Here is a 25,308-nt window from a genome sequence, read left to right on the forward strand (position 1 = left end):
ACAGTCAGCCCTAAGCCCGCCCGCCCGCCCGCAGGCAGGCAGCTGAGTGAGAAAGAAGGGCTAGGCTACTCTGTTTCCCTCCGACTTTGTTACTTTATGACAAATCAAATCATCCAAATGGGAAACACATAGATAGCTGCACTATTCGCTGCGATTTCCAATACGCTATAGTATTAGGATGATGATGATTAACACATCACAGTGAGGGTGCTGCTGTCCTCTCCAGTATGTATTCTTCTTATTATGAAGATCAATATGACATGGAACACATCTAACACATCACAACAATGGCTCATACACAAATGACTGGTGAGGCTGCTGCACTATTATTATATTATATGCCTCTCTCCGAGTGGGAAAAATGTGGTGCGTAAAAGTAGCCTAGTGAACGACAAGTAGTACATGGAATGACATGCGCTTTTATGGAAAGAGGTGGGTGGCTCTTAAAAGAGCCTTTTGTGGTAACAACATGTGTCGAGTAGAACACCGTTTGTAATAGCTTTACTTCTTCTTGGGGGCTGCCTTCTTGGCCTTGGCTGCCTTGGGCTTGGCGGCTTTGGGCTTCGCTGCCTTGGTAGCCTTCTTGGGGCTCTTGGCCGCCTTCTTGGCCGCTGCGGCGGGCTTCTTCACCTTCTTTGGGCTCTTGGCGGCCTTTTTGGGTGTAGCGGGCTTCTTGGCCTTCTTGGGGGACTTCTTTGCGGCGACGGCCTTCTTGGCTGCTACCTTCTTGGGCTTCTTCGCCGCGGCGGGCTTCTTGGCGGCCACCTTCTTTGCTTTGGGGGCTGCGGCTTTCTTGGCGGGCTTTTTTGCCTCGACGGCTTTCTTGTTGAGCTTGAAGGAGCCGGAGGCACCGGTGCCCTTGGTCTGGACCAGGGTGCCCTTGGTGACGAGGCTCTTGACGGCGATCTTGACACGGGAGTTGTTCTTCTCCACGTCGTAGCCGCCTGCCGCCAGACTCTTCTTGAGCGCGGCCAGGGACACGCCGCTCCTCTCCTTGGAGGCGGACACCGCCTTGACGATGAGCTCGCCTACGCTGGGTCCCGCTTTCTTGGGCTTGGCTGCTGCCTTCTTCTTGGGTGCCTTGGCCGGCGCGGCGGCGGCGGGTGCTGGTGCGACTTCTGCCATGTCTCTCGCTTGGTCCGGTAAACACACACACTTACGGTAGTCTGTGAGGAGTAGTTTGCTGTAGACGCTGCTCTGCGCTATTGAAGCTCCACACCGTGCAGGGGGCTGGCCTTAAACGCGACATGAGAACCATGTAGACTCAAGCCACCCAGCTCGGCTTCTCCGGGCTGGCCAAATGCTCTTTCACTTGTGTTTTCTGGTCGCCAATATCGGTCCAAAAGTCACCGACGGAGCCGTGTTTTTGGTCCAAAAGCTAACGGCCCAGTGAGCAGACTTGTCTCCGTTCAGAATAAAGTCATGTGGGCTGCAGAAGCCCCGTGCATTTTGTTGCAACTCGCTCAAAACCTCACCGTTCGACTGTCGGCTGGAGCTGTGCGCACTGGTTTTCCTGTGCTATTTGTCTCCTAAATGGCCTAAAAGTGCATCCGATTGCGAGCACCATTGATTGTGTAGTGAGCCGAGATGTCTGGCAAGGCAATCAAATGGTTCGGCGTCCCCTGATGTGGTCCTGGGTGTTTTAAAGGAGAGCTCTTTTGGGGACCTTAAAACACATGCACTTGTGAGGCCTGGCTGAGACTAGTGTTGTACTCCAAGTTTCAAGTTGTATTCGTCATGTGTCCAGGACGCACACGAGATATATATATATATATATATATACATTGTCCAACGCCATGTTTACTTGCACTGTGTGTGTGTGTGTGTGTTTTTCTCTTCTTTTCTTCTCTGACTCCGCAGCGTGACTCGTGCCGGTCTTTGTGTCTGTGGGTCTTGGTGTCTGTTTGCCCGGCCGGCGCTATGGAGGCTGGCGCCCCATGTGCTTGGTCGCCCTGATATAGGCCTAGGGAGTGTCTCTCTAGTTAGTGAGTGGAACAAGGGCTGTATCTCTCTCTCTCTCTCTCTCTACTTGATTTTTCTCCTCCCTGTTGTATAGTCATTGGAGCACTAGTGGAATCCCACATTCATATTCTTCCTCCACTGGATAGGGCCTCTTTACAGGTCAACGTCATTAGGCTATAGGGCCATTTCTTCTATTCACTTATTCCACATAACACCTTTCACCTGGAATTCATGTCACCCCTGTTTGACATGTCCTGCAGACAAAGACACCGAAAAAGGCGCCAACCCCCCCCACTCTAAATGATACAGTGGAACACATTCATTTGCTCCTGATGGATTTGCTTTTTTCACTGACAGGGTGGGTGGCTCTTAAAAGAGCCTTTGGGTTAGTACAGCACTCCAAACGGGCTGTTTACTTGGAACTGGTGTACTTGGTCACGGCCTTGGTGCCCTCGGACACTGCGTGTTTGGCCAACTCGCCGGGGAGCAGCAGGCGCACGGCGGTCTGGATCTCCCCTGGAGGTGATGGTGGAACGCTTGTTGTAGTGGGCCAGGCGAGAGGACTCTCCGGCGATACGCTCGAAGATGTCGTTCACGAACGAGTTCATGATTCCCATGGCCTTGGAGGAGATGCCGGTGTCGGGGTGGACCTGCTTCAGCACTTTGTACACGTAAATGGCGTAGCTCTCCTTCCTCGACTTTCGGCGCTTCTTGCCGCCTTTCCCTGCTGTCTTGGTGACGGCTTTCTTGGAGCCCTTCTTGGGCGCGGACTTTGCTGGCTCGGGCATGATGCTGATGTCTCGTTGCTTCTCAGAAACGAATGAGGGGTGGAGGGCGCTTTCCCGTCTTATGAAGAGGAAGCTAAGCAAATTCAGCGGCCGTGGACACGCCCCTGCCATTTGCCCAGTGGAGCTGAGCGCGCGTCAGAGCCTTCCACTCAGAGGCTTGCTTCCCTAACAAAGACCTGCGCGCCCTACCTCCCCCTACTCCATGGTGGGGAATTGTGTGTTTCAAAAAGGGAGGGCTATTGCCTTACGGCCCACTTTGCACCGTCAGACATCCCCTTCTGCTCCAGCCACGTCTACCGACTCATGGTGGCTTTATGTCGGGTGCCTCTAAATCCCACCGTTTCTACACTCCTGTCATTAACACTCCCTGTCCACTCAGAGTGGCTCATAGTTTCTTACTAGATAAGGGACCTCTATAAATCTTCCTACGACAATGGAATTGGCCTTTTTGAAGCGCATGTGGGTGGCTCTTAAAAGAGCCTTTGGGTTCAAGTCGGGATGTTGACGTTCCGAAAAGAGGGCGTTTAACCGCCGAAACCGTACAGGGTGCGTCCCTGGCGTTTCAGAGCGTACACCACGTCCATGGCGGTAACGGTCTTCCTCTTGGCGTGCTCGGTGTAGGTGACGGCGTCACGGATCACGTTCTCCAGGAACACCTTCAGGACACCGCGGGTCTCCTCGTAGATCAGCCCGGAGATACGCTTCACGCCGCCACGGCGAGCCAGACGGCGGATAGCGGGCTTGGTGATTCCCTGGATGTTATCGCGGAGAACCTTGCGGTGACGCTTGGCGCCTCCTTTTCCCAGTCCCTTGCCGCCTTTGCCTCTTCCAGACATGGTGTATATGTGTTCGCTAGCGGAGTTCAAGTGAATGAATGACGTACGCCGGGGTGCGTGGTGCGCTTATTATGTGCATTTGGTGGACCTGATTGAAGCCAGTGGCACAGAAAGCGCGCGCTTTCGCCTGGCCTCTGTTGCAAAGGGGAGGGTGCTCGTTCTAGGGAACGAGGGAGGAACCGAGAACAAATGAAAGCAACTAACATCAGTCAAATACTGATAGAACAAAGCCAAACTGTGACAACTGAGGGATCAACTAGTACTCTGTGTCCGACTCCTCACATTGTTGTTGTTGTTGTTGTTGTTGCTGCACCTGATTCAACTCATTGAGGACAAGGTGATAAGTAGTTGAATCAGCTGTGCCTCTCCAGGGCTACAACAAAATAGGCTACTCTACCCCTGGAGTTGGAAAACACTGAATTAGTAGGCTAGAGATAGGCCTAAAGAACTCAAATAGAGGTCCCAAGTAGAAAGGAGAAACGAAGGTCACTCTTCCACACACATAATCGCAACAAGTAACACACAAAACCTTCATGCCATAATTGAGACACCGTCAAATCCAAAGGGGGAAGATGTAGGCAACGGGGAAACAAATACACATGGAATGCCATAAAGCCAAAGGGGCCCATCATGTTTTTTTTTCTTTATTGTAGACATTTGACTCATTTGAGTGAATGCATACATTTCATACAATGTCTATTTTTTTTTCTTTTTTTTTGGTACTGGCCCCCCGTGGGAATCAAACCCACAACCCTGGCATTGCAAACACCGTTCTCTACCAACTGAGCCACAGGGAAGACGGCACATGTCATGTCACCTCATCAGTCATTTTGCTATTGAAGGCCATGTAATGTAACATCAATCTTCTTTTTTCTTCCCTAGACACGATCCAGCCTGACAGTCAGGGAGCCAAGAGGACCTGAGGTTCCGATGGGAAGGGTGGTGATACCTCTGTAAGGTGAAACGCAGTAACACATTCCTCAGACACCCACCCAATGAAGGGCTAGTGTTCCTATGTGTACAGAGGCGAGAGGGATGTGCAAATATCGTATTGTGCTTTTCTTCACAAACCAATAACAAAGCGTCTTATTATGGAATTACTGCTATGAGGTGGATCATTTATAGGCCAGATAGCACTATGCCCGCCAGATGGCCTCAGATGTTGCAGAAAATGACCGCCACAGGAGGAGGGCCCATGTCAACAGGTCATTCCAAAAGGGAGACATTTTGGATTTCAATTGACTTCACCTTTCTTTAACCAGATAGGCAAGTTGAGAACAAGTTGTCATTTACAAACTGCGACCTGGCCAAGACAAAGCAAAGCACTTCCACACATATAACAACACAGAGTTACACATGGAGTAAAACAAACACAATGTGAGCAAATGAGGTGAGATAAGGGAGGTAAAGGCAATAAATAGGCCATGGTGGCGAATTAAAACACTGGAATGCTAGATTTGACAGTACATGAAATACTGGGGTGCAAAGGAGCAAAATAAAAATATCAATACAGTAGGGGAAGAGGTAGTCGTTTGGCCTATTTATAAATGGCCTATGTACAGCTGCAGTGATCTGTGAGCTGCTGAGACAATATGATCAATCACTGCAGTTTAATAACATCTCAAATCTGACTAGCTTTCATCTTACAACTTATTGTTGCCATAATTGTCTCTTACTTCTACTTACTGGCTGCCAGGCCTCGGTTTAGTACATCAAGGAACACAGGTTGCCTTTTAGGAGAAGGACTGACAAGCTTTCAACTAGGTGAGATACAGCTACTGTCATGAAGTCACTTTGTCATAGCAGGTTAGGAGAAATAGGTAAAGGGTTAGGCTTACCCACTTACAAGTCACCACACAGAGAGCAGACTCGAAGCACAACTGCACTGTCTGGAAGAGCGCACCGGACTCAATTGGAATCCCTCAAACAGCACACTAACTACATTCCGCTTTATGATGTCACAGTCAGCCCCTCGGAACACTGGTCCTCAACATTCTCAAACACCTTGGATACCGAAGGCAAACATTCTCTAATCACTCACAATCACAAATCAACTAGGGAGAAGGCTGCCAGGAATTGGACGCTGAGAAGCTAACCTCCTTCACAGAGCAACATCATAGGACTGGGAGTGAACAATACTCTGTCCGCGTACCTGGTTGGGGCCTGGTGTTCAACAGCAGGTTAGACTCTGTCACTTGTTCCCTTCAACTGCTTGCTTGCATTCCCCTATTATCAACAGCTGTGTTCCTCTATAGGCTAGAGTGCAGATACTTCACACCTATAGGCTAGGAGTTTCACTTGGACCACAGTGACATTGCTGGTAATTAGCCCGCAGCACATAAAGTGGACATACTATCTAATCTAATCACCCATCCAATCCAAATCTATTTGCCACATACACCTGTTTAGCAGATGTTATTCCGGGTGTTGGGAAATGCTTGCTTGTGTTACTAGCTCCAACAGCACAGTCATGTCTAACAAGTAAGATCTAACCATGTCCCAACATTCCACACAATACTCACAAATCTAACAAAACCAATGGCAGACCGGCATAGACCCAGGGGCGGAAATCCTGGGAAAAATAGGATTTGTCCCCCCCAATGTATCACTCAAACATAACTATGTAATTTCAATAATATTCATTATACGCAATGAAAGCAATTGTGCTGATTATAGACACTTAATAGCGCGTTTTTTAAGTTTCAAAAGATTGCGACCCCCCCGCCCTTTGCCTCACAATGGTTTGATCCACTGCCAGTTCCAATCGCGCAAATATTAACTATTAAGCTAGCTAGTACCTATTCCATTTATGTGGCGTCGTCAAAAATGGAATCAGCATGCAGATGATGGAAGTTAGTGATTCAAAGGTTAGCGATAAACTGAAGTCAATTACACTCTCATCTACCATTGTGTTAAATATATTTCATGGTGTCGTTGCAAAAGGGAACTTTTATTTCTTTATTTCATTTCACCTTTATTTAACCCGGGTAGCAAAGATTAGAGCAAACACCACTGAAACTGAAGTGGTGCTCGCTAGCTTGGCAAAATCAGCTATTGTTGGAAGCCAGCCAATATGAAACAAACTATTCAAATTACAAAAGGTTGCAGCATATGTTGTGTAAATGGTGAACTCATACAGCTGTCAACTCTTGTCATTTTAATCCGTTTCACATTTGCTAGCTACCTTTTAGATCGAAGCCCTACTGTAAATAACCTACACACTGTGTGTGTAGCCAGCCAGCTACAAAAATGGCACAAAAATAAAACACGGACATCAGACTATTTTTCAATACACCAAAACACATAGTAACAACCCTAGTAGCCTAATATCTCAAAGACTAGTTGATACAATGTTCATAACAAAGAAATGAAATTCTAATGGAAATGTTTCACAATGATGTCATTAGGCAGAGCAGGCGGCAAACAGACAGCAGAGTTGGGGACAGATATGCAGGGACAGACTGGCAGAGACAGGGAGTCTCAGGTAAGTTTGTTGAGTCTTTGTTTGGCAACATTATGAAAGGTTCTCCATTTTTTCCACTTGTAAAATAGGAACATAATTGGAAAATGCCATGGATACCCCCACTCTCAACTTCAACTGGTGACTGAACTAAGATTTGTTAAAGGCAATGGTATTGCTGTTGTGTAGTTTTGGGTACCGGTAGTTAGGAGTACGGCAAACACCTTATTTCTTTGCTTCCTCAATATACATTGACCATATTACAATGTAGGCTATGTGTTACACCACTACTTTTGGTGTCCCCCTCAGGAATTGCTCTTGACAAAATGTCATGTAATTGTCCCCTCCAAAGTGGATATCAGATTTTCGCCCCTGCATAGACCTACATACATGACAATAGAAAGGTGTATATCCATATGACATGAGCCATGCAAACTAGCTCGGCATGATAAAAGTAACCGGTGTTCCATTATTCAAGTGCCCAGTGATTTCAAACACAAACACACACCTCAGTGCAAGACATGCAGAAGGACTAATGAAGAGGAGATGAACAACACCGGAATCATGTCCAATTAAGGGAAGAAAACCGCCCACAACAGGGTTCAGCCGAGATGCAATGTTGATTGACACCCTATGCTTCATTTAGGAGCTCAAAGGAATAGGTCAACTCGTATAGATAGGGAGGCATTTCACCGCCACCTGCTGGACCAGAAGTCATGTTGCCAACACCTGCCTGAATTCAATTCATCAATGCCTATAAGGAATACGTCCGCTCATCATTCAAGCCACATAGGGACGGATTTTCGCGACACCTGCTGGATCAAAAGTGCTACTCACAATGGCCACACAGCGCATTCATCCCTCAACCTATGGGGTCCAAAAAAACATATTACAATAACTACAACAGATCATCAAATAGGCAGAGGTTCCATGTAGAGTACCTCAAATGATACAGTTACTTTTTCAACAAACCTAATCTGGAAATCATCTTCACCTTTCTAAAGTCATTGCTTTCCACAATGCTATGCTCACATGACTTATTTCATTTCTTCCAATCTATGTCACTATTACTTCATTTGACTGCTCTTAAATCATATTCACTTAACCCTTTTCTTCACCTGCAGATTTGGAACACTACGTCATGTGAATGTATGTTTCTCAAGTATCAAATGAGGGTCACTTACATTGTACTACTTTATTCCAAAGGGATTGCTACTTTTCTCTCTTTATCTGTAGCCAGCTCCAAAAAAGGTCCACATGCCTATACAACTTTTGCTTTAGGACTACATCTTACACCAATGACCAGGGAAAGTGTTGGGAAAAAACGTGGATGATTCTGTGACCAATTACAGAGGCGCTGGCCTTTTCAGCACCACGGAGCTCCGCTATTACCTGTCTCGTGAGTGAAGATGCAGCAGAGGCGCGCTGTCCATTCAAACGCGCGGAATACAGCAACGCATGCGCAGAGAATTCCACTTTTTGCCTGTGCCATGCGTCTGACTATTGTACATTATCCCTTTGGATTGATGTCGTTTTCCCAGCTCTTTTGTCCTGCGTTCTAGCTGTGTGATTTCTGCATTTAACTGGCAGCCTGTATTTAGGGCCTTATCGTTTGTTGAAGCTGTCAAGCAAATCTTCTTTCGCGTAGGTGATGTATCTACACTGTAAAAAAGGATTTGGCAGCCTAGTAGATAGTGGCATCCCAACAACCAACAAACAAATATGGGAGTCAGTAGAATCCAATATTTAGCACTGTGAAGTTGTCATGTGCTGAGGCATTTACTTCCTTATGAAGACTATGCTGCAATCAGGACGTACCTGCACTGGTGATTGCAATTCTGTAATTGCTCAACTAATAATAGGTCAATCACTGCAGCTTCTTGTGTCCTGTTTCAGAACAGCTGTTTTGCAAGCCGTCGATGATTACATCTATTGATTCCTGCTGTCCTGATACCTTTTCTCTTAACGATGGGTATGTCATTAATGGGATTATTCATGGGATCAGGGATCTGACTTCATCCCACGAAATACATTCACTTGCGTTGGACAGAGATATCATTTTACTGTCAATACCTTAGTCAGTCGCATGAATTATGGGGTGCACACAGCTTTACCCTGACGTGCTAATGATCAGATCAAAACGGCTTTTTTTGTTGCAATCAATGGCGATTATCACAAAGTCATTGAATGACTCTAGCAGAGGACAGAGTTTGGGAAACGCTGGCCTGAAGATCAAATACTAATAGGGAACCACGTTTAACCACTAGATGGCCTCCGTGCTCCACGGGAAAGTTTTCCCCTCTGCATGAGTCTCTCAGCACCACTGCAATATGGGACTTTCAAAGCAATGTTTTTCTTAGCTACATAGTGACAATTATTGCCACTTTTTGCCCTATATCATTACTATCACTGTATTTTCCCCTCCTTTGACTGTTCTACTCTAGTCACATTATATTGAAGCTGCAATACTATAAGCAGCTTTTCCTTTCGATGTGACCTTTAGTTAACAACCAACTCTTATTTATGATACGGTCTGGAGAGGGGCGTGTACATATGGAACAATTGTGCCTTTGACGGAAATATGGAGGTGGCTCTTAAAAGAGCCTTTGGGGGATTTTGGACATCAGGTCATCGTTTAAGCGCGCTCTCCGCGAATACGACGGGCCAGCTGGATGTCCTTGGGCATGATGGTCACCCTCTTGGCGTGGATGGCGCACAGGTTGGTGTCCTCGAACAGGCCGACCAGGTAAGCCTCGCTAGCCTCCTGCAGGGCCATCACGGCGGAACTCTGGAAGCGCAGGTCGGTCTTGAAGTCCTGGGCAATTTCTCTCACCAGGCGCTGGAAGGGCAGTTTGCGGATCAGCAGCTCAGTGGACTTCTGGTAACGACGGATCTCTCTCAGAGCCACGGTGCCGGGCCTGTAACGGTGAGGCTTCTTCACGCCGCCGGTGGCCGGGGCGCTCTTGCGCGCAGCCTTGGTGGCGAGCTGCTTCCTGGGTGCTTTGCCACCGGTGGATTTGCGAGCGGTTTGCTTGGTTCTGGCCATGGCGCTAGCTAGCTTCCTTCTTTCACAGTCGGAGTATAGCCTCCAAATGCCTATGTGAAGTTTATAAAGCCGGCAGCGGCGTCTGCTGATTGGACACCATCTCCACACCACCCTGATTGGCCCGTTGGGGAGGCCTCCTCCGACGCCCATTGGACGGGAGCCTCGGCCTCTCCGTGCCGCCCCAAAATCACACCCCCCCCCCCACCCTCGCCGAGGCGCGCTTGGTGTCTTTTGTTAGGGCCGACACTTTACGCGCAATAATAGTCACCGGCCGAATTCTAGCCTGCTATGACAAACGAGGCCTAGGTGTTACTCTTCATTTAAGGCCTCATGATATGGTGCCGTGTATGTGACAAACACTCCAAATACTTCATATGTGGCAGTCAGTCATAGAAAGGACACTTTGCGCTTTTGCAGAGCTAGGTGGTTGGCTCTTAAAAGAGCCTTTGGGGGTTGAGTAGTCAAGTGGCAGCCGCAGTAGCGATTTTACTTGGCTTTGACGGCCTTCTCAGTCTTCTTGGGGAGCAGCACTGCCTGGATGTTGGGCAGCACACCACCCTGAGCGATGGTCACGCCGCCAAGCAGTTTGTTCAGCTCCTCGTCGTTACGGACGGCCAGCTGCAGGTGACGGGGGGATGATACGAGTCTTCTTGTTGTCACGGGCAGCGTTGCCGGCCAACTCCAGGATCTCAGCAGTCAGGTACTCGAGCACGGCGGCCAGGTACACTGGTGCGCCAGCGCCCACACGCTCGGCGTAGTTGCCTTTGCGCAGCAGCCTGTGCACACGGCCCACGGGGAACTGGAGTCCGGCACGGGATGAACGTGTCTTTGCCTTGGCCCTGGCCTTGCCTCCGGTTTTGCCTCTTCCGCTCATATTGGTAGCTTCAGTATGTCACAGAAAGTCTGAATGAGCCGCTGGGCACCTCGAGAGCCTTACTTATACCTCGCCACAAGAGGCAGCGATTGGCCACCGGGCCGGTGTGGCCTTATCCAATTGGAGTGAGGGACAGACAGACAGACAGTCAGCCCTAAGCCCGCCCGCCCGCCCGCAGGCAGGCAGCTGAGTGAGAAAGAAGGGCTAGGCTACTCTGTTTCCCTCCGACTTTGTTACTTTATGACAAATCAAATCACTCAACTCATCCAAATGGGAAACACATAGATAGCTGCACTATTCGCTGCGATTTCCAATACGCTATAGTATTAGGATGAATGATGATTAACACATCACAGTGAGGGTGCTGCTGTCCTCTCCAGTATGTATTCTTCTTATTATGAAGATCAATATGACATGGAACACATCTAACACATCACAACAATGGCTCATACACAAATGACTGGTGAGGCTGCTGCACTATTATTATATTATATGCCTCTCCCCGAGTGGGAAAAATGTGGTGCGTAAAAGTAGCCTAGTGAACGACAAGTAGTACATGGAATGACATGCGCTTTTATGGAAAGAGGTGGGTGGCTCTTAAAAGAGCCTTTTGTGGTAACAACATGTGTCGAGTAGAACACCGTTTGTAATAGCTTTACTTCTTCTTGGGGGCTGCCTTCTTGGCCTTGGCTGCCTTGGGCTTGGCGGCTTTGGGCTTCGCTGCCTTGGTAGCCTTCTTGGGGCTCTTGGCCGCCTTCTTGGCCGCTGCGGCGGGCTTCTTCACCTTCTTTGGGCTCTTGGCGGCCTTTTTGGGTGTAGCGGGCTTCTTGGCCTTCTTGGGGGACTTCTTTGCGGCGACGGCCTTCTTGGCTGCTACCTTCTTGGGCTTCTTCGCCGCGGCGGGCTTCTTGGCGGCCACCTTCTTTGCTTTGGGGGCTGCGGCTTTCTTGGCGGGCTTTTTTGCCTCGACGGCTTTCTTGTTGAGCTTGAAGGAGCCGGAGGCACCGGTGCCCTTGGTCTGGACCAGGGTGCCCTTGGTGACGAGGCTCTTGACGGCGATCTTGACACGGGAGTTGTTCTTCTCCACGTCGTAGCCGCCTGCCGCCAGACTCTTCTTGAGCGCGGCCAGGGACACGCCGCTCCTCTCCTTGGAGGCGGACACCGCCTTGACGATGAGCTCGCCTACGCTGGGTCCCGCTTTCTTGGGCTTGGCTGCTGCCTTCTTCTTGGGTGCCTTGGCCGGCGCGGCGGCGGCGGGTGCTGGTGCGACTTCTGCCATGTCTCTCGCTTGGTCCGGTAAACACACACACTTACGGTAGTCTGTGAGGAGTAGTTTGCTGTAGACGCTGCTCTGCGCTATTGAAGCTCCACACCGTGCAGGGGGCTGGCCTTAAACGCGACATGAGAACCATGTAGACTCAAGCCACCCAGCTCGGCTTCTCCGGGCTGGCCAAATGCTCTTTCACTTGTGTTTTCTGGTCGCCAATATCGGTCCAAAAGTCACCGACGGAGCCGTGTTTTTGGTCCAAAAGCTAACGGCCCAGTGAGCAGACTTGTCTCCGTTCAGAATAAAGTCATGTGGGCTGCAGAAGCCCCGTGCATTTTGTTGCAACTCGCTCAAAACCTCACCGTTCGACTGTCGGCTGGAGCTGTGCGCACTGGTTTTCCTGTGCTATTTGTCTCCTAAATGGCCTAAAAGTGCATCCGATTGCGAGCACCATTGATTGTGTAGTGAGCCGAGATGTCTGGCAAGGCAATCAAATGGTTCGGCGTCCCCTGATGTGGTCCTGGGTGTTTTAAAGGAGAGCTCTTTTGGGGACCTTAAAACACATGCACTTGTGAGGCCTGGCTGAGACTAGTGTTGTACTCCAAGTTTCAAGTTGTATTCGTCATGTGTCCAGGACGCACACGAGATATATATATATATATATATACATTGTCCAACGCCATGTTTACTTGCACTGTGTGTGTGTGTGTGTGTTTTTCTCTTCTTTTCTTCTCTGACTCCGCAGCGTGACTCGTGCCGGTCTTTGTGTCTGTGGGTCTTGGTGTCTGTTTGCCCGGCCGGCGCTATGGAGGCTGGCGCCCCATGTGCTTGGTCGCCCTGATATAGGCCTAGGGAGTGTCTCTCTAGTTAGTGAGTGGAACAAGGGCTGTATCTCTCTCTCTCTCTCTCTACTTGATTTTTCTCCTCCCTGTTGTATAGTCATTGGAGCACTAGTGGAATCCCACATTCATATTCTTCCTCCACTGGATAGGGCCTCTTTACAGGTCAACGTCATTAGGCTATAGGGCCATTTCTTCTATTCACTTATTCCACAATAACACCTTTCACCTGGAATTCATGTCACCCCTGTTTGACATGTCCTGCAGACAAAGACACCGAAAAAGGCGCCAACCCCCCCCACTCTAAATGATACAGTGGAACACATTCATTTGCTCCTGATGGATTTGCTTTTTTCACTGACAGGGTGGGTGGCTCTTAAAAGAGCCTTTGGGTTAGTACAGCACTCCAAACGGGCTGTTTACTTGGAACTGGTGTACTTGGTCACGGCCTTGGTGCCCTCGGACACTGCGTGTTTGGCCAACTCGCCGGGGAGCAGCAGGCGCACGGCGGTCTGGATCTCCCTGGAGGTGATGGTGGAACGCTTGTTGTAGTGGGCCAGGCGAGAGGACTCTCCGGCGATACGCTCGAAGATGTCGTTCACGAACGAGTTCATGATTCCCATGGCCTTGGAGGAGATGCCGGTGTCGGGGTGGACCTGCTTCAGCACTTTGTACACGTAAATGGCGTAGCTCTCCTTCCTCGACTTTCGGCGCTTCTTGCCGCCTTTCCCTGCTGTCTTGGTGACGGCTTTCTTGGAGCCCTTCTTGGGCGCGGACTTTGCTGGCTCGGGCATGATGCTGATGTCTCGTTGCTTCTCAGAAACGAATGAGGGGGTGGAGGGCGCTTTCCCGTCTTATGAAGAGGAAGCTAAGCAAATTCAGCGGCCGTGGACACGCCCCTGCCATTTGCCCAGTGGAGCTGAGCGCGCGTCAGAGCCTTCCACTCAGAGGCTTGCTTCCCTAACAAAGACCTGCGCGCCCTACCTCCCCCTACTCCATGGTGGGGAATTGTGTGTTTCAAAAAGGGAGGGCTATTGCCTTACGGCCCACTTTGCACCGTCAGACATCCCCTTCTGCTCCAGCCACGTCTACCGACTCATGGTGGCTTTATGTCGGGTGCCTCTAAATCCCACCGTTTCTACACTCCTGTCATTAACACTCCCTGTCCACTCAGAGTGGCTCATAGTTTCTTACTAGATAAGGGACCTCTATAAATCTTCCTACGACAATGGAATTGGCCTTTTTGAAGCGCATGTGGGTGGCTCTTAAAAGAGCCTTTGGGTTCAAGTCGGGATGTTGACGTTCCGAAAAGAGGGCGTTTAACCGCCGAAACCGTACAGGGTGCGTCCCTGGCGTTTCAGAGCGTACACCACGTCCATGGCGGTAACGGTCTTCCTCTTGGCGTGCTCGGTGTAGGTGACGGCGTCACGGATCACGTTCTCCAGGAACACCTTCAGGACACCGCGGGTCTCCTCGTAGATCAGCCCGGAGATACGCTTCACGCCGCCACGGCGAGCCAGACGGCGGATAGCGGGCTTGGTGATTCCCTGGATGTTATCGCGGAGAACCTTGCGGTGACGCTTGGCGCCTCCTTTTCCCAGTCCCTTGCCGCCTTTGCCTCTTCCAGACATGGTGTATATGTGTTCGCTAGCGGAGTTCAAGTGAATGAATGACGTACGCCGGGGTGCGTGGTGCGCTTATTATGTGCATTTGGTGGACCTGATTGAAGCCAGTGGCACAGAAAGCGCGCGCTTTCGCCTGGCCTCTGTTGCAAAGGGGAGGGTGCTCGTTCTAGGGAACGAGGGAGGAACCGAGAACAAATGAAAGCAACTAACATCAGTCAAATACTGATAGAACAAAGCCAAACTGTGACAACTGAGGGATCAACTAGTACTCTGTGTCCGACTCCTCACATTGTTGTTGTTGTTGTTGTTGTTGCTGCACCTGATTCAACTCATTGAGGACAAGGTGATAAGTAGTTGAATCAGCTGTGCCTCTCCAGGGCTACAACAAAATAGGCTACTCTACCCCTGGAGTTGGAAAACACTGAATTAGTAGGCTAGAGATAGGCCTAAAGAACTCAAATAGAGGTCCCAAGTAGAAAGGAGAAACGAAGGTCACTCTTCCACACACATAATCGCAACAAGTAACACACAAAACCTTCATGCCATAATTGAGACACCGTCAAATCCAAAGGGGGAAGATGTAGGCAACGGGGAAACAAATACACATGGAATGCCATAAAGCCAAAGGGGCCCATCATGTTTTTTTTTCTTTATTGTAGACATTTGACTCATTTGAGTGAATGCATACATTTCATACAATGTCTATTTTTTTTTCTTTTTTTTTGGTACTGGCCCCCCGTGGGAATCAAACCCACAACCCTGGCATTGCAAACACCGTTCTCTACCAACTGAGCCACAGGGAAGACGGCACATGTCATGTCACCTCATCAGTCATTTTGCTATTGAAGGCCATGTAATGTAACATCAATCTTCTTTTTTCTTCCCTAGACACGATCCAGCCTGACAGTCAGGGAGCCAAGAGGACCTGAGGTTCCGATGGGAAGGGTGGTGATACCTCTGTAAGGTGAAACGCAGTAACACATTCCTCAGACACCCACCCAATGAAGGGCTAGTGTTCCTATGTGTACAGAGGCGAGAGGGATGTGCAAATATCGTATTGTGCTTTTCTTCACAAACCAATAACAAAGCGTCTTATTATGGAATTACTGCTATGAGGTGGATCATTTATAGGCCAGATAGCACTATGCCCGCCAGATGGCCTCAGATGTTGCAGAAAATGACCGCCACAGGAGGAGGGCCCATGTCAACAGGTCATTCCAAAAGGGAGACATTTTGGATTTCAATTGACTTCACCTTTCTTTAACCAGATAGGCAAGTTGAGAACAAGTTGTCATTTACAAACTGCGACCTGGCCAAGACAAAGCAAAGCACTTCCACACATATAACAACACAGAGTTACACATGGAGTAAAACAAACACAATGTGAGCAAATGAGGTGAGATAAGGGAGGTAAAGGCAATAAATAGGCCATGGTGGCGAATTAAAACACTGGAATGCTAGATTTGACAGTACATGAAATACTGGGGTGCAAAGGAGCAAAATAAAAAATATCAATACAGTAGGGGAAGAGGTAGTCGTTTGGCCTATTTATAAATGGCCTATGTACAGCTGCAGTGATCTGTGAGCTGCTGAGACAATATGATCAATCACTGCAGTTTAATAACATCTCAAATCTGACTAGCTTTCATCTTACAACTTATTGTTGCCATAATTGTCTCTTACTTCTACTTACTGGCTGCCAGGCCTCGGTTTAGTACATCAAGGAACACAGGTTGCCTTTTAGGAGAAGGACTGACAAGCTTTCAACTAGGTGAGATACAGCTACTGTCATGAAGTCACTTTGTCATAGCAGGTTAGGAGAAATAGGTAAAGGGTTAGGCTTACCCACTTACAAGTCACCACACAGAGAGCAGACTCGAAGCACAACTGCACTGTCTGGAAGAGCGCACCGGACTCAATTGGAATCCCTCAAACAGCACACTAACTACATTCCGCTTTATGATGTCACAGTCAGCCCCTCGGAACACTGGTCCTCAACATTCTCAAACACCTTGGATACCGAAGGCAAACATTCTCTAATCACTCACAATCACAAATCAACTAGGGAGAAGGCTGCCAGGAATTGGACGCTGAGAAGCTAACCTCCTTCACAGAGCAACATCATAGGACTGGGAGTGAACAATACTCTGTCCGCGTACCTGGTTGGGGCCTGGTGTTCAACAGCAGGTTAGACTCTGTCACTTGTTCCCTTCAACTGCTTGCTTGCATTCCCCTATTATCAACAGCTGTGTTCCTCTATAGGCTAGAGTGCAGATACTTCACACCTATAGGCTAGGAGTTTCACTTGGACCACAGTGACATTGCTGGTAATTAGCCCGCAGCACATAAAGTGGACATACTATCTAATCTAATCACCCATCCAATCCAAATCTATTTGCCACATACACCTGTTTAGCAGATGTTATTCCGGGTGTTGGGAAATGCTTGCTTGTGTTACTAGCTCCAACAGCACAGTCATGTCTAACAAGTAAGATCTAACCATGTCCCAACATTCCACACAATACTCACAAATCTAACAAAACCAATGGCAGACCGGCATAGACCCAGGGGCGGAAATCCTGGGAAAAATAGGATTTGTCCCCCCCAATGTATCACTCAAACATAACTATGTAATTTCAATAATATTCATTATACGCAATGAAAGCAATTGTGCTGATTATAGACACTTAATAGCGCGTTTTTAAGTTTCAAAAGATTGCGACCCCCCCGCCCTTTGCCTCACAATGGTTTGATCCACTGCCAGTTCCAATCGCGCAAATATTAACTATTAAGCTAGCTAGTACCTATTCCATTTATGTGGCGTCGTCAAAAATGGAATCAGCATGCAGATGATGGAAGTTAGTGATTCAAAGGTTAGCGATAAACTGAAGTCAATTACACTCTCATCTACCATTGTGTTAAATATATTTCATGGTGTCGTTGCAAAAGCTACATTGTCAAAAGGGAACTTTTATTTCTTTATTTCATTTCACCTTTATTTAACCCGGGTAGCAAAGATTAGAGCAAACACCACTGAAACTGAAGTGGTGCTCGCTAGCTTGGCAAAATCAGCTATTGTTGGAAGCCAGCCAATATGAAACAAACTATTCAAATTACAAAAGGTTGCAGCATATGATGTGTAAATGGTGAACTCATACAGCTGTCAACTCTTGTCATTTTAATCCGTTTCACATTTGCTAGCTACCTTTTAGATCGAAGCCCTACTGTAAATAACCTACACACTGTGTGTGTAGCCAGCCAGCTACAAAAATGGCACAAAAATAAAACACGGACATCAGACTATTTTTCAATACACCAAAACGCATAGTAACAACCCTAGTAGCCTAATATCTCAAAGACTAGTTGATACAATGTTCATAACAAAGAAATGAAATTCTAATGGAAATGTTTCACAATGATGTCATTAGGCAGAGCAGGCGGCAAACAGACAGCAGAGTTGGGGACAGATATGCAGGGACAGACTGGCAGAGACAGGGAGTCTCAGGTAAGTTTGTTGAGTCTTTGTTTGGCAACATTATGAAAGGTTCTCCATTTTTTCCACTTGTAAAATAGGAACATAATTGGAAAATGCCATGGATACCCCCTACTCTCAACTTCAACTGGTGACTGAACTAAGATTTGTTAAAGGCAATGGTATTGCTGTTGTGTAGTTTTGGGTACCGGTAGTTAGGAGTACGGCAAACACCTTATTTCTTTGCTTCCTCAATATACATTGACCATATTACAATGTAGGCTATGTGTTACACCACTACTTTTGGTGTCCCCCTCAGGAATTGCTCTTGACAAAATGTCATGTAATTGTCCCCTCCAAAGTTGATATCAGATTTTCGCCCCTGCATAGACCTACATACATGACAATAGAAAGGTGTATATCCATATGACATGAGCCATGCAAACTAGCTCGGCATGATAAAAGTAACCGGTGTTCCATTATTCAAGTGCCCAGTGATTTCAAACACAAACACACACCTCAGTGCAAGACATGCAGAAGGACTAATGAAGAGGAGATGAACAACACCGGAATCATGTCCAATTAAGGGAAGAAAACCGCCCACAACAGGGTTCAGCCGAGATGCAATGTTGATTGACACCCTATGCTTCATTTAGGAGCTCAAAGGAATAGGTCAACTCGTATAGATAGGGAGGCATTTCACCGCCACCTGCTGGACCAGAAGTCATGTTGCCAACACCTGCCTGAATTCAATTCATCAATGCCTATAAGGAATACGTCCGCTCATCATTCAAGCCACATAGGGACGGATTTTCGCGACACCTGCTGGATCAAAAGTGCTACTCACAATGGCCACACAGCGCATTCATCCCTCAACCTATGGGGTCCAAAAAAATATTACAATAACTACAACAGATCATCAAATAGGCAGAGGTTCCATGTAGAGTACCTCAAATGATACAGTTACTTTTTCAACAAACCTAATCTGGAAATCATCTTCACCTTTCTAAAGTCATTGCTTTCCACAATGCTATGTTCACATGACTTATTTCATTTCTTCCAATCTATGTCACTATTACTTCATTTGACTGCTCTTAAATCATATTCACTTAACCCTTTTCTTCACCTGCAGATTTGGAACACTACGTCATGTGAATGTATGTTTCTCAAGTATCAAATGAGGGTCACTTACATTGTACTACTTTATTCCAAAGGGATTGCTACTTTTCTCTCTTTATGTGTAGCCAGCTCCAAAAAAGGTCCACATGCCTATACAACTTTTGCTTTAGGACTACATCTTACACCAATGACCAGGGAAAGTGTTGGGAAAAAACGTGGATGATTCTGTGACCAATTACAGAGGCGCTGGCCTTTTCAGCACCACGGAGCTCCGCTATTACCTGTCTCGTGAGTGAAGATGCAGCAGAGGCGCGCTGTCCATTCAAACGCGCGGAATACAGCAACGCATGCGCAGAGAATTCCACTTTTTGCCTGTGCCATGCGTCTGACTATTGTACATTATCCCTTTGGATTGATGTCGTTTTCCCAGCTCTTTTGTCCTGCGTTCTAGCTGTGTGATTTCTGCATTTAACTGGCAGCCTGTATTTAGGGCCTTATCGTTTGTTGAAGCTGTCAAGCAAATCTTCTTTCGCGTAGGTGATGTATCTACACTGTAAAAAAGGATTTGGCAGCCTAGTAGATAGTGGCATCCCAACAACCAACAAACAAATATGGGAGTCAGTAGAATCCAATATTTAGCACTGTGAAGTTGTCATGTGCTGAGGCATTTACTTCCTTATGAAGACTATGCTGCAATCAGGACGTACCTGCACTGGTGATTGCAATTCTGTAATTGCTCAACTAATAATAGGTCAATCACTGCAGCTTCTTGTGTCCTGTTTCAGAACAGCTGTTTTGCAAGCCGTCGATGATTACATCTATTGATTCCTGCTGTCCTGATACCTTTTCTCTTAACGATGGGTATGTCATTAATGGGATTATTCATGGGATCAGGGATCTGACTTCATCCCACGAAATACATTCACTTGCGTTGGACAGAGATATCATTTTACTGTCAATACCTTAGTCAGTCGCATGAATTATGGGGTGCACACAGCTTTACCCTGACGTGCTAATGATCAGATCAAAACGGCTTTTTTTGTTGCAATCAATGGCGATTATCACAAAGTCATTGACTGACTCTAGCAGAGGACAGAGTTTGGGAAACGCTGGCCTGAAGATCAAATACTAATAGGGAACCACGTTTAACCACTAGATGGCCTCCGTGCTCCACGGGAAAGTTTTCCCCTCTGCATGAGTCTCTCAGCACCACTGCAATATGGGACTTTCAAAGCAATGTTTTTCTTAGCTACATAGTGACAATTATTGCCACTTTTTGCCCTATATCATTACTATCACTGTATTTTCCCCTCCTTTGACTGTTCTACTCTAGTCACATTATATTGAAGCTGCAATACTATAAGCAGCTTTTCCTTTCGATGTGACCTTTAGTTAACAACCAACTCTTATTTATGATACGGTCTGGAGAGGGGCGTGTACATATGGAACAATTGTGCCTTTGACGGAAATATGGAGGTGGCTCTTAAAAGAGCCTTTGGGGGATTTTGGACATCAGGTCATCGTTTAAGCGCGCTCTCCGCGAATACGACGGGCCAGCTGGATGTCCTTGGGCATGATGGTCACCCTCTTGGCGTGGATGGCGCACAGGTTGGTGTCCTCGAACAGGCCGACCAGGTAAGCCTCGCTAGCCTCCTGCAGGGCCATCACGGCGGAACTCTGGAAGCGCAGGTCGGTCTTGAAGTCCTGGGCAATTTCTCTCACCAGGCGCTGGAAGGGCAGTTTGCGGATCAGCAGCTCAGTGGACTTCTGGTAACGACGGATCTCTCTCAGAGCCACGGTGCCGGGCCTGTAACGGTGAGGCTTCTTCACGCCGCCGGTGGCCGGGGCGCTCTTGCGCGCAGCCTTGGTGGCGAGCTGCTTCCTGGGTGCTTTGCCACCGGTGGATTTGCGAGCGGTTTGCTTGGTTCTGGCCATGGCGCTAGCTAGCTTCCTTCTTTCACAGTCGGAGTATAGCCTCCAAATGCCTATGTGAAGTTTATAAAGCCGGCAGCGGCGTCTGCTGATTGGACACCATCTCCACACCACCCTGATTGGCCCGTTGGGGAGGCCTCCTCCGACGCCCATTGGACGGGAGCCTCGGCCTCTCCGTGCCGCCCCAAAATCCAACCCCACCCCCCACCTTCGCCGAGGCGCGCTTGGTGTCTTTTGTTAGGGCCGACACTTTACGCGCAATAATAGTCACCGGCCGAATTCTAGCCTGCTATGACAAACGAGGCCTAGGTGTTACTCTTCATTTAAGGCCTCATGATATGGTGCCGTGTATGTGACAAACACTCCAAATACTTCATATGTGGCAGTCAGTCATAGAAAGGACACTTTGCGCTTTTGCAGAGCTAGGTGGTTGGCTCTTAAAAGAGCCTTTGGGGGTTGAGTAGTCAAGTGGCAGCCGCAGTAGCGATTTTACTTGGCTTTGACGGCCTTCTCAGTCTTCTTGGGGAGCAGCACTGCCTGGATGTTGGGCAGCACACCACCCTGAGCGATGGTCACGCCGCCAAGCAGTTTGTTCAGCTCCTCGTCGTTACGGACGGCCAGCTGCAGGTGACGGGGGATGATACGAGTCTTCTTGTTGTCACGGGCAGCGTTGCCGGCCAACTCCAGGATCTCAGCAGTCAGGTACTCGAGCACGGCGGCCAGGTACACTGGTGCGCCAGCGCCCACACGCTCGGCGTAGTTGCCTTTGCGCAGCAGCCTGTGCACACGGCCCACGGGGAACTGGAGTCCGGCACGGGATGAACGTGTCTTTGCCTTGGCCCTGGCCTTGCCTCCGGTTTTGCCTCTTCCGCTCATATTGGTAGCTTCAGTATGTCACAGAAAGTCTGAATGAGCCGCTGGGCACCTCGAGAGCCTTACTTATACCTCGCCACAAGAGGCAGCGATTGGCCACCGGGCCGGTGTGGCCTTATCCAATTGGAGTGAGGGACAGACAGACAGACAGTCAGCCCTAAGCCCGCCCGCCCGCCCGCAGGCAGGCAGCTGAGTGAGAAAGAAGGGCTAGGCTACTCTGTTTCCCTCCGACTTTGTTACTTTATGACAAATCAAATCATCCATCCAAATGGGAAACACATAGATAGCTGCACTATTCGCTGCGATTTCCAATACGCTATAGTATTAGGATGATGATGATTAACACATCACAGTGAGGGTGCTGCTGTCCTCTCCAGTATGTATTCTTCTTATTATGAAGATCAATATGACATGGAACACATCTAACACATCACAACAATGGCTCATACACAAATGACTGGTGAGGCTGCTGCACTATTATTATATTATATGCCTCTCTCCGAGTGGGAAAAATGTGGTGCGTAAAAGTAGCCTAGTGAACGACAAGTAGTACATGGAATGACATGCGCTTTTATGGAAAGAGGTGGGTGGCTCTTAAAAGAGCCTTTTGTGGTAACAACATGTGTCGAGTAGAACACCGTTTGTAATAGCTTTACTTCTTCTTGGGGGCTGCCTTCTTGGCCTTGGCTGCCTTGGGCTTGGCGGCTTTGGGCTTCGCTGCCTTGGTAGCCTTCTTGGGGCTCTTGGCCGCCTTCTTGGCCGCTGCGGCGGGCTTCTTCACCTTCTTTGGGCTCTTGGCGGCCTTTTTGGGTGTAGCGGGCTTCTTGGCCTTCTTGGGGGACTTCTTTGCGGCGACGGCCTTCTTGGCTGCTACCTTCTTGGGCTTCTTCGCCGCGGCGGGCTTCTTGGCGGCCACCTTCTTTGCTTTGGGGGCTGCGGCTTTCTTGGCGGGCTTTTTTGCCTCGACGGCTTTCTTGTTGAGCTTGAAGGAGCCGGAGGCACCGGTGCCCTTGGTCTGGACCAGGGTGCCCTTGGTGACGAGGCTCTTGACGGCGATCTTGACACGGGAGTTGTTCTTCTCCACGTCGTAGCCGCCTGCCGCCAGACTCTTCTTGAGCGCGGCCAGGGACACGCCGCTCCTCTCCTTGGAGGCGGACACCGCCTTGACGATGAGCTCGCCTACGCTGGGTCCCGCTTTCTTGGGCTTGGCTGCTGCCTTCTTCTTGGGTGCCTTGGCCGGCGCGGCGGCGGCGGGTGCTGGTGCGACTTCTGCCATGTCTCTCGCTTGGTCCGGTAAACACACACACTTACGGTAGTCTGTGAGGAGTAGTTTGCTGTAGACGCTGCTCTGCGCTATTGAAGCTCCACACCGTGCAGGGGCTGGCCTTAAACGCGACATGAGAACCATGTAGACTCAAGCCACCCAGCTCGGCTTCTCCGGGCTGGCCAAATGCTCTTTCACTTGTGTTTTCTGGTCGCCAATATCGGTCCAAAAGTCACCGACGGAGCCGTGTTTTTGGTCCAAAAGCTAACGGCCCAGTGAGCAGACTTGTCTCCGTTCAGAATAAAGTCATGTGGGCTGCAGAAGCCCCGTGCATTTTGTTGCAACTCGCTCAAAACCTCACCGTTCGACTGTCGGCTGGAGCTGTGCGCACTGGTTTTCCTGTGCTATTTGTCTCCTAAATGGCCTAAAAGTGCATCCGATTGCGAGCACCATTGATTGTGTAGTGAGCCGAGATGTCTGGCAAGGCAATCAAATGGTTCGGCGTCCCCTGATGTGGTCCTGGGTGTTTTAAAGGAGAGCTCTTTTGGGGACCTTAAAACACATGCACTTGTGAGGCCTGGCTGAGACTAGTGTTGTACTCCAAGTTTCAAGTTGTATTCGTCATGTGTCCAGGACGCACACGAGATATATATATATATATATATACATTGTCCAACGCCATGTTTACTTGCACTGTGTGTGTGTGTGTGTGTTTTTCTCTTCTTTTCTTCTCTGACTCCGCAGCGTGACTCGTGCCGGTCTTTGTGTCTGTGGGTCTTGGTGTCTGTTTGCCCGGCCGGCGCTATGGAGGCTGGCGCCCCATGTGCTTGGTCGCCCTGATATAGGCCTAGGGAGTGTCTCTCTAGTTAGTGAGTGGAACAAGGGCTGTATCTCTCTCTCTCTCTCTCTACTTGATTTTTCTCCTCCCTGTTGTATAGTCATTGGAGCACTAGTGGAATCCCACATTCATATTCTTCCTCCACTGGATAGGGCCTCTTTACAGGTCAACGTCATTAGGCTATAGGGCCATTTCTTCTATTCACTTATAACACCTTTCACCTGGAATTCATGTCACCCCTGTTTGACATGTCCTGCAGACAAAGACACCGAAAAAGGCGCCAACCCCCCACTCTAAATGATACAGTGGAACACATTCATTTGCTCCTGATGGATTTGCTTTTTTCACTGACAGGGTGGGTGGCTCTTAAAAGAGCCTTTGGGTTAGTACAGCACTCCAAACGGGCTGTTTACTTGGAACTGGTGTACTTGGTCACGGCCTTGGTGCCCTCGGACACTGCGTGTTTGGCCAACTCGCCGGGGAGCAGCAGGCGCACGGCGGTCTGGATCTCCCTGGAGGTGATGGTGGAACGCTTGTTGTAGTGGGCCAGGCGAGAGGACTCTCCGGCGATACGCTCGAAGATGTCGTTCACGAACGAGTTCATGATTCCCATGGCCTTGGAGGAGATGCCGGTGTCGGGGTGGACCTGCTTCAGCACTTTGTACACGTAAATGGCGTAGCTCTCCTTCCTCGACTTTCGGCGCTTCTTGCCGCCTTTCCCTGCTGTCTTGGTGACGGCTTTCTTGGAGCCCTTCTTGGGCGCGGACTTTGCTGGCTCGGGCATGATGCTGATGTCTCGTTGCTTCTCAGAAACGAATGAGGGGGTGGAGGGCGCTTTCCCGTCTTATGAAGAGGAAGCTAAGCAAATTCAGCGGCCGTGGACACGCCCCTGCCATTTGCCCAGTGGAGCTGAGCGCGCGTCAGAGCCTTCCACTCAGAGGCTTGCTTCCCTAACAAAGACCTGCGCGCCCTACCTCCCCCTACTCCATGGTGGGGAATTGTGTGTTTCAAAAAGGGAGGGCTATTGCCTTACGGCCCACTTTGCACCGTCAGACATCCCCTTCTGCTCCAGCCACGTCTACCGACTCATGGTGGCTTTATGTCGGGTGCCTC

At 48.9% G+C, this 25,308-nt stretch overlaps 8 protein-coding genes and 1 pseudogene across 8 annotated transcripts; all 9 read right to left on the reverse strand.

The window, feature by feature from the left end:
• Positions 1–403: 403 nt before the first annotated feature.
• On the reverse strand, positions 404–2,166 carry LOC123725487 (histone H1). Its single transcript, XM_045691338.1, has one exon. The coding sequence runs from the start codon at positions 1,123–1,125 to the stop codon at positions 502–504; it is 624 nt and encodes a 207-aa protein (XP_045547294.1). The 5' UTR covers positions 1,126–2,166; the 3' UTR covers positions 404–501.
• A 155-nt stretch (positions 2,167–2,321) lies between these two features.
• Positions 2,322–3,164, reverse strand: LOC123725491 (histone H2B-like; annotated as a pseudogene).
• A 6,517-nt stretch (positions 3,165–9,681) lies between these two features.
• LOC123725645 (histone H3) lies at positions 9,682–10,092 on the reverse strand. The gene has a single exon (XM_045692114.1). The coding sequence runs from the start codon at positions 10,090–10,092 to the stop codon at positions 9,682–9,684; it is 411 nt and encodes a 136-aa protein (XP_045548070.1).
• Positions 10,093–10,516: 424 nt separating this feature from the next.
• LOC123725499 (histone H2A-like) lies at positions 10,517–11,092 on the reverse strand. Its single transcript, XM_045691350.1, is given in 2 exon segments — positions 10,517–10,725; positions 10,727–11,092. Coding segments are annotated over 2 exon segments (387 nt in total). The 5' UTR covers positions 10,967–11,092; the 3' UTR covers positions 10,517–10,578.
• A 431-nt stretch (positions 11,093–11,523) lies between these two features.
• On the reverse strand, positions 11,524–13,247 carry LOC123725486 (histone H1). The gene has a single exon (XM_045691337.1). The coding sequence runs from the start codon at positions 12,243–12,245 to the stop codon at positions 11,622–11,624; it is 624 nt and encodes a 207-aa protein (XP_045547293.1). The 5' UTR covers positions 12,246–13,247; the 3' UTR covers positions 11,524–11,621.
• A 191-nt stretch (positions 13,248–13,438) lies between these two features.
• Positions 13,439–14,309, reverse strand: LOC123725501 (histone H2B). The gene has a single exon (XM_045691352.1). The coding sequence runs from the start codon at positions 13,864–13,866 to the stop codon at positions 13,492–13,494; it is 375 nt and encodes a 124-aa protein (XP_045547308.1). The 5' UTR covers positions 13,867–14,309; the 3' UTR covers positions 13,439–13,491.
• A 7,338-nt stretch (positions 14,310–21,647) lies between these two features.
• Positions 21,648–22,155, reverse strand: LOC123725495 (histone H2A). Its single transcript, XM_045691346.1, has one exon. The coding sequence runs from the start codon at positions 22,094–22,096 to the stop codon at positions 21,710–21,712; it is 387 nt and encodes a 128-aa protein (XP_045547302.1). The 5' UTR covers positions 22,097–22,155; the 3' UTR covers positions 21,648–21,709.
• Positions 22,156–22,647: 492 nt separating this feature from the next.
• On the reverse strand, positions 22,648–23,945 carry LOC123725483 (histone H1). Its single transcript, XM_045691335.1, has one exon. The coding sequence runs from the start codon at positions 23,499–23,501 to the stop codon at positions 22,746–22,748; it is 756 nt and encodes a 251-aa protein (XP_045547291.1). The 5' UTR covers positions 23,502–23,945; the 3' UTR covers positions 22,648–22,745.
• Positions 23,946–24,551: 606 nt separating this feature from the next.
• LOC123725506 (histone H2B) lies at positions 24,552–25,138 on the reverse strand. The gene has a single exon (XM_045691357.1). The coding sequence runs from the start codon at positions 24,977–24,979 to the stop codon at positions 24,605–24,607; it is 375 nt and encodes a 124-aa protein (XP_045547313.1). The 5' UTR covers positions 24,980–25,138; the 3' UTR covers positions 24,552–24,604.
• Positions 25,139–25,308: the final 170 nt, after the last annotated feature.

This window comes from Salmo salar, chromosome ssa12 (assembly GCF_905237065.1).
Source record: "Salmo salar chromosome ssa12, Ssal_v3.1, whole genome shotgun sequence".
NCBI classification, from domain to species: domain Eukaryota; kingdom Metazoa; phylum Chordata; class Actinopteri; order Salmoniformes; family Salmonidae; genus Salmo; species Salmo salar.

What these genes read in the sequence shown, in the direction of transcription:
- LOC123725483 (XM_045691335.1), bottom strand. Translation starts at nt 23,501, where the DNA reads ATGGTTCTCATGTCGCGTTTAAGGCCAGCCCCTGCACGGTGTGGAGCT.
- LOC123725487 (XM_045691338.1), bottom strand. Translation starts at nt 1,125, where the DNA reads ATGGCAGAAGTCGCACCAGCACCCGCCGCCGCCGCGCCGGCCAAGGCA.
- LOC123725645 (XM_045692114.1), bottom strand. Translation starts at nt 10,092, where the DNA reads ATGGCCAGAACCAAGCAAACCGCTCGCAAATCCACCGGTGGCAAAGCA.
- LOC123725486 (XM_045691337.1), bottom strand. Translation starts at nt 12,245, where the DNA reads ATGGCAGAAGTCGCACCAGCACCCGCCGCCGCCGCGCCGGCCAAGGCA.
- LOC123725501 (XM_045691352.1), bottom strand. Translation starts at nt 13,866, where the DNA reads ATGCCCGAGCCAGCAAAGTCCGCGCCCAAGAAGGGCTCCAAGAAAGCC.
- LOC123725495 (XM_045691346.1), bottom strand. Translation starts at nt 22,096, where the DNA reads ATGAGCGGAAGAGGCAAAACCGGAGGCAAGGCCAGGGCCAAGGCAAAG.
- LOC123725506 (XM_045691357.1), bottom strand. Translation starts at nt 24,979, where the DNA reads ATGCCCGAGCCAGCAAAGTCCGCGCCCAAGAAGGGCTCCAAGAAAGCC.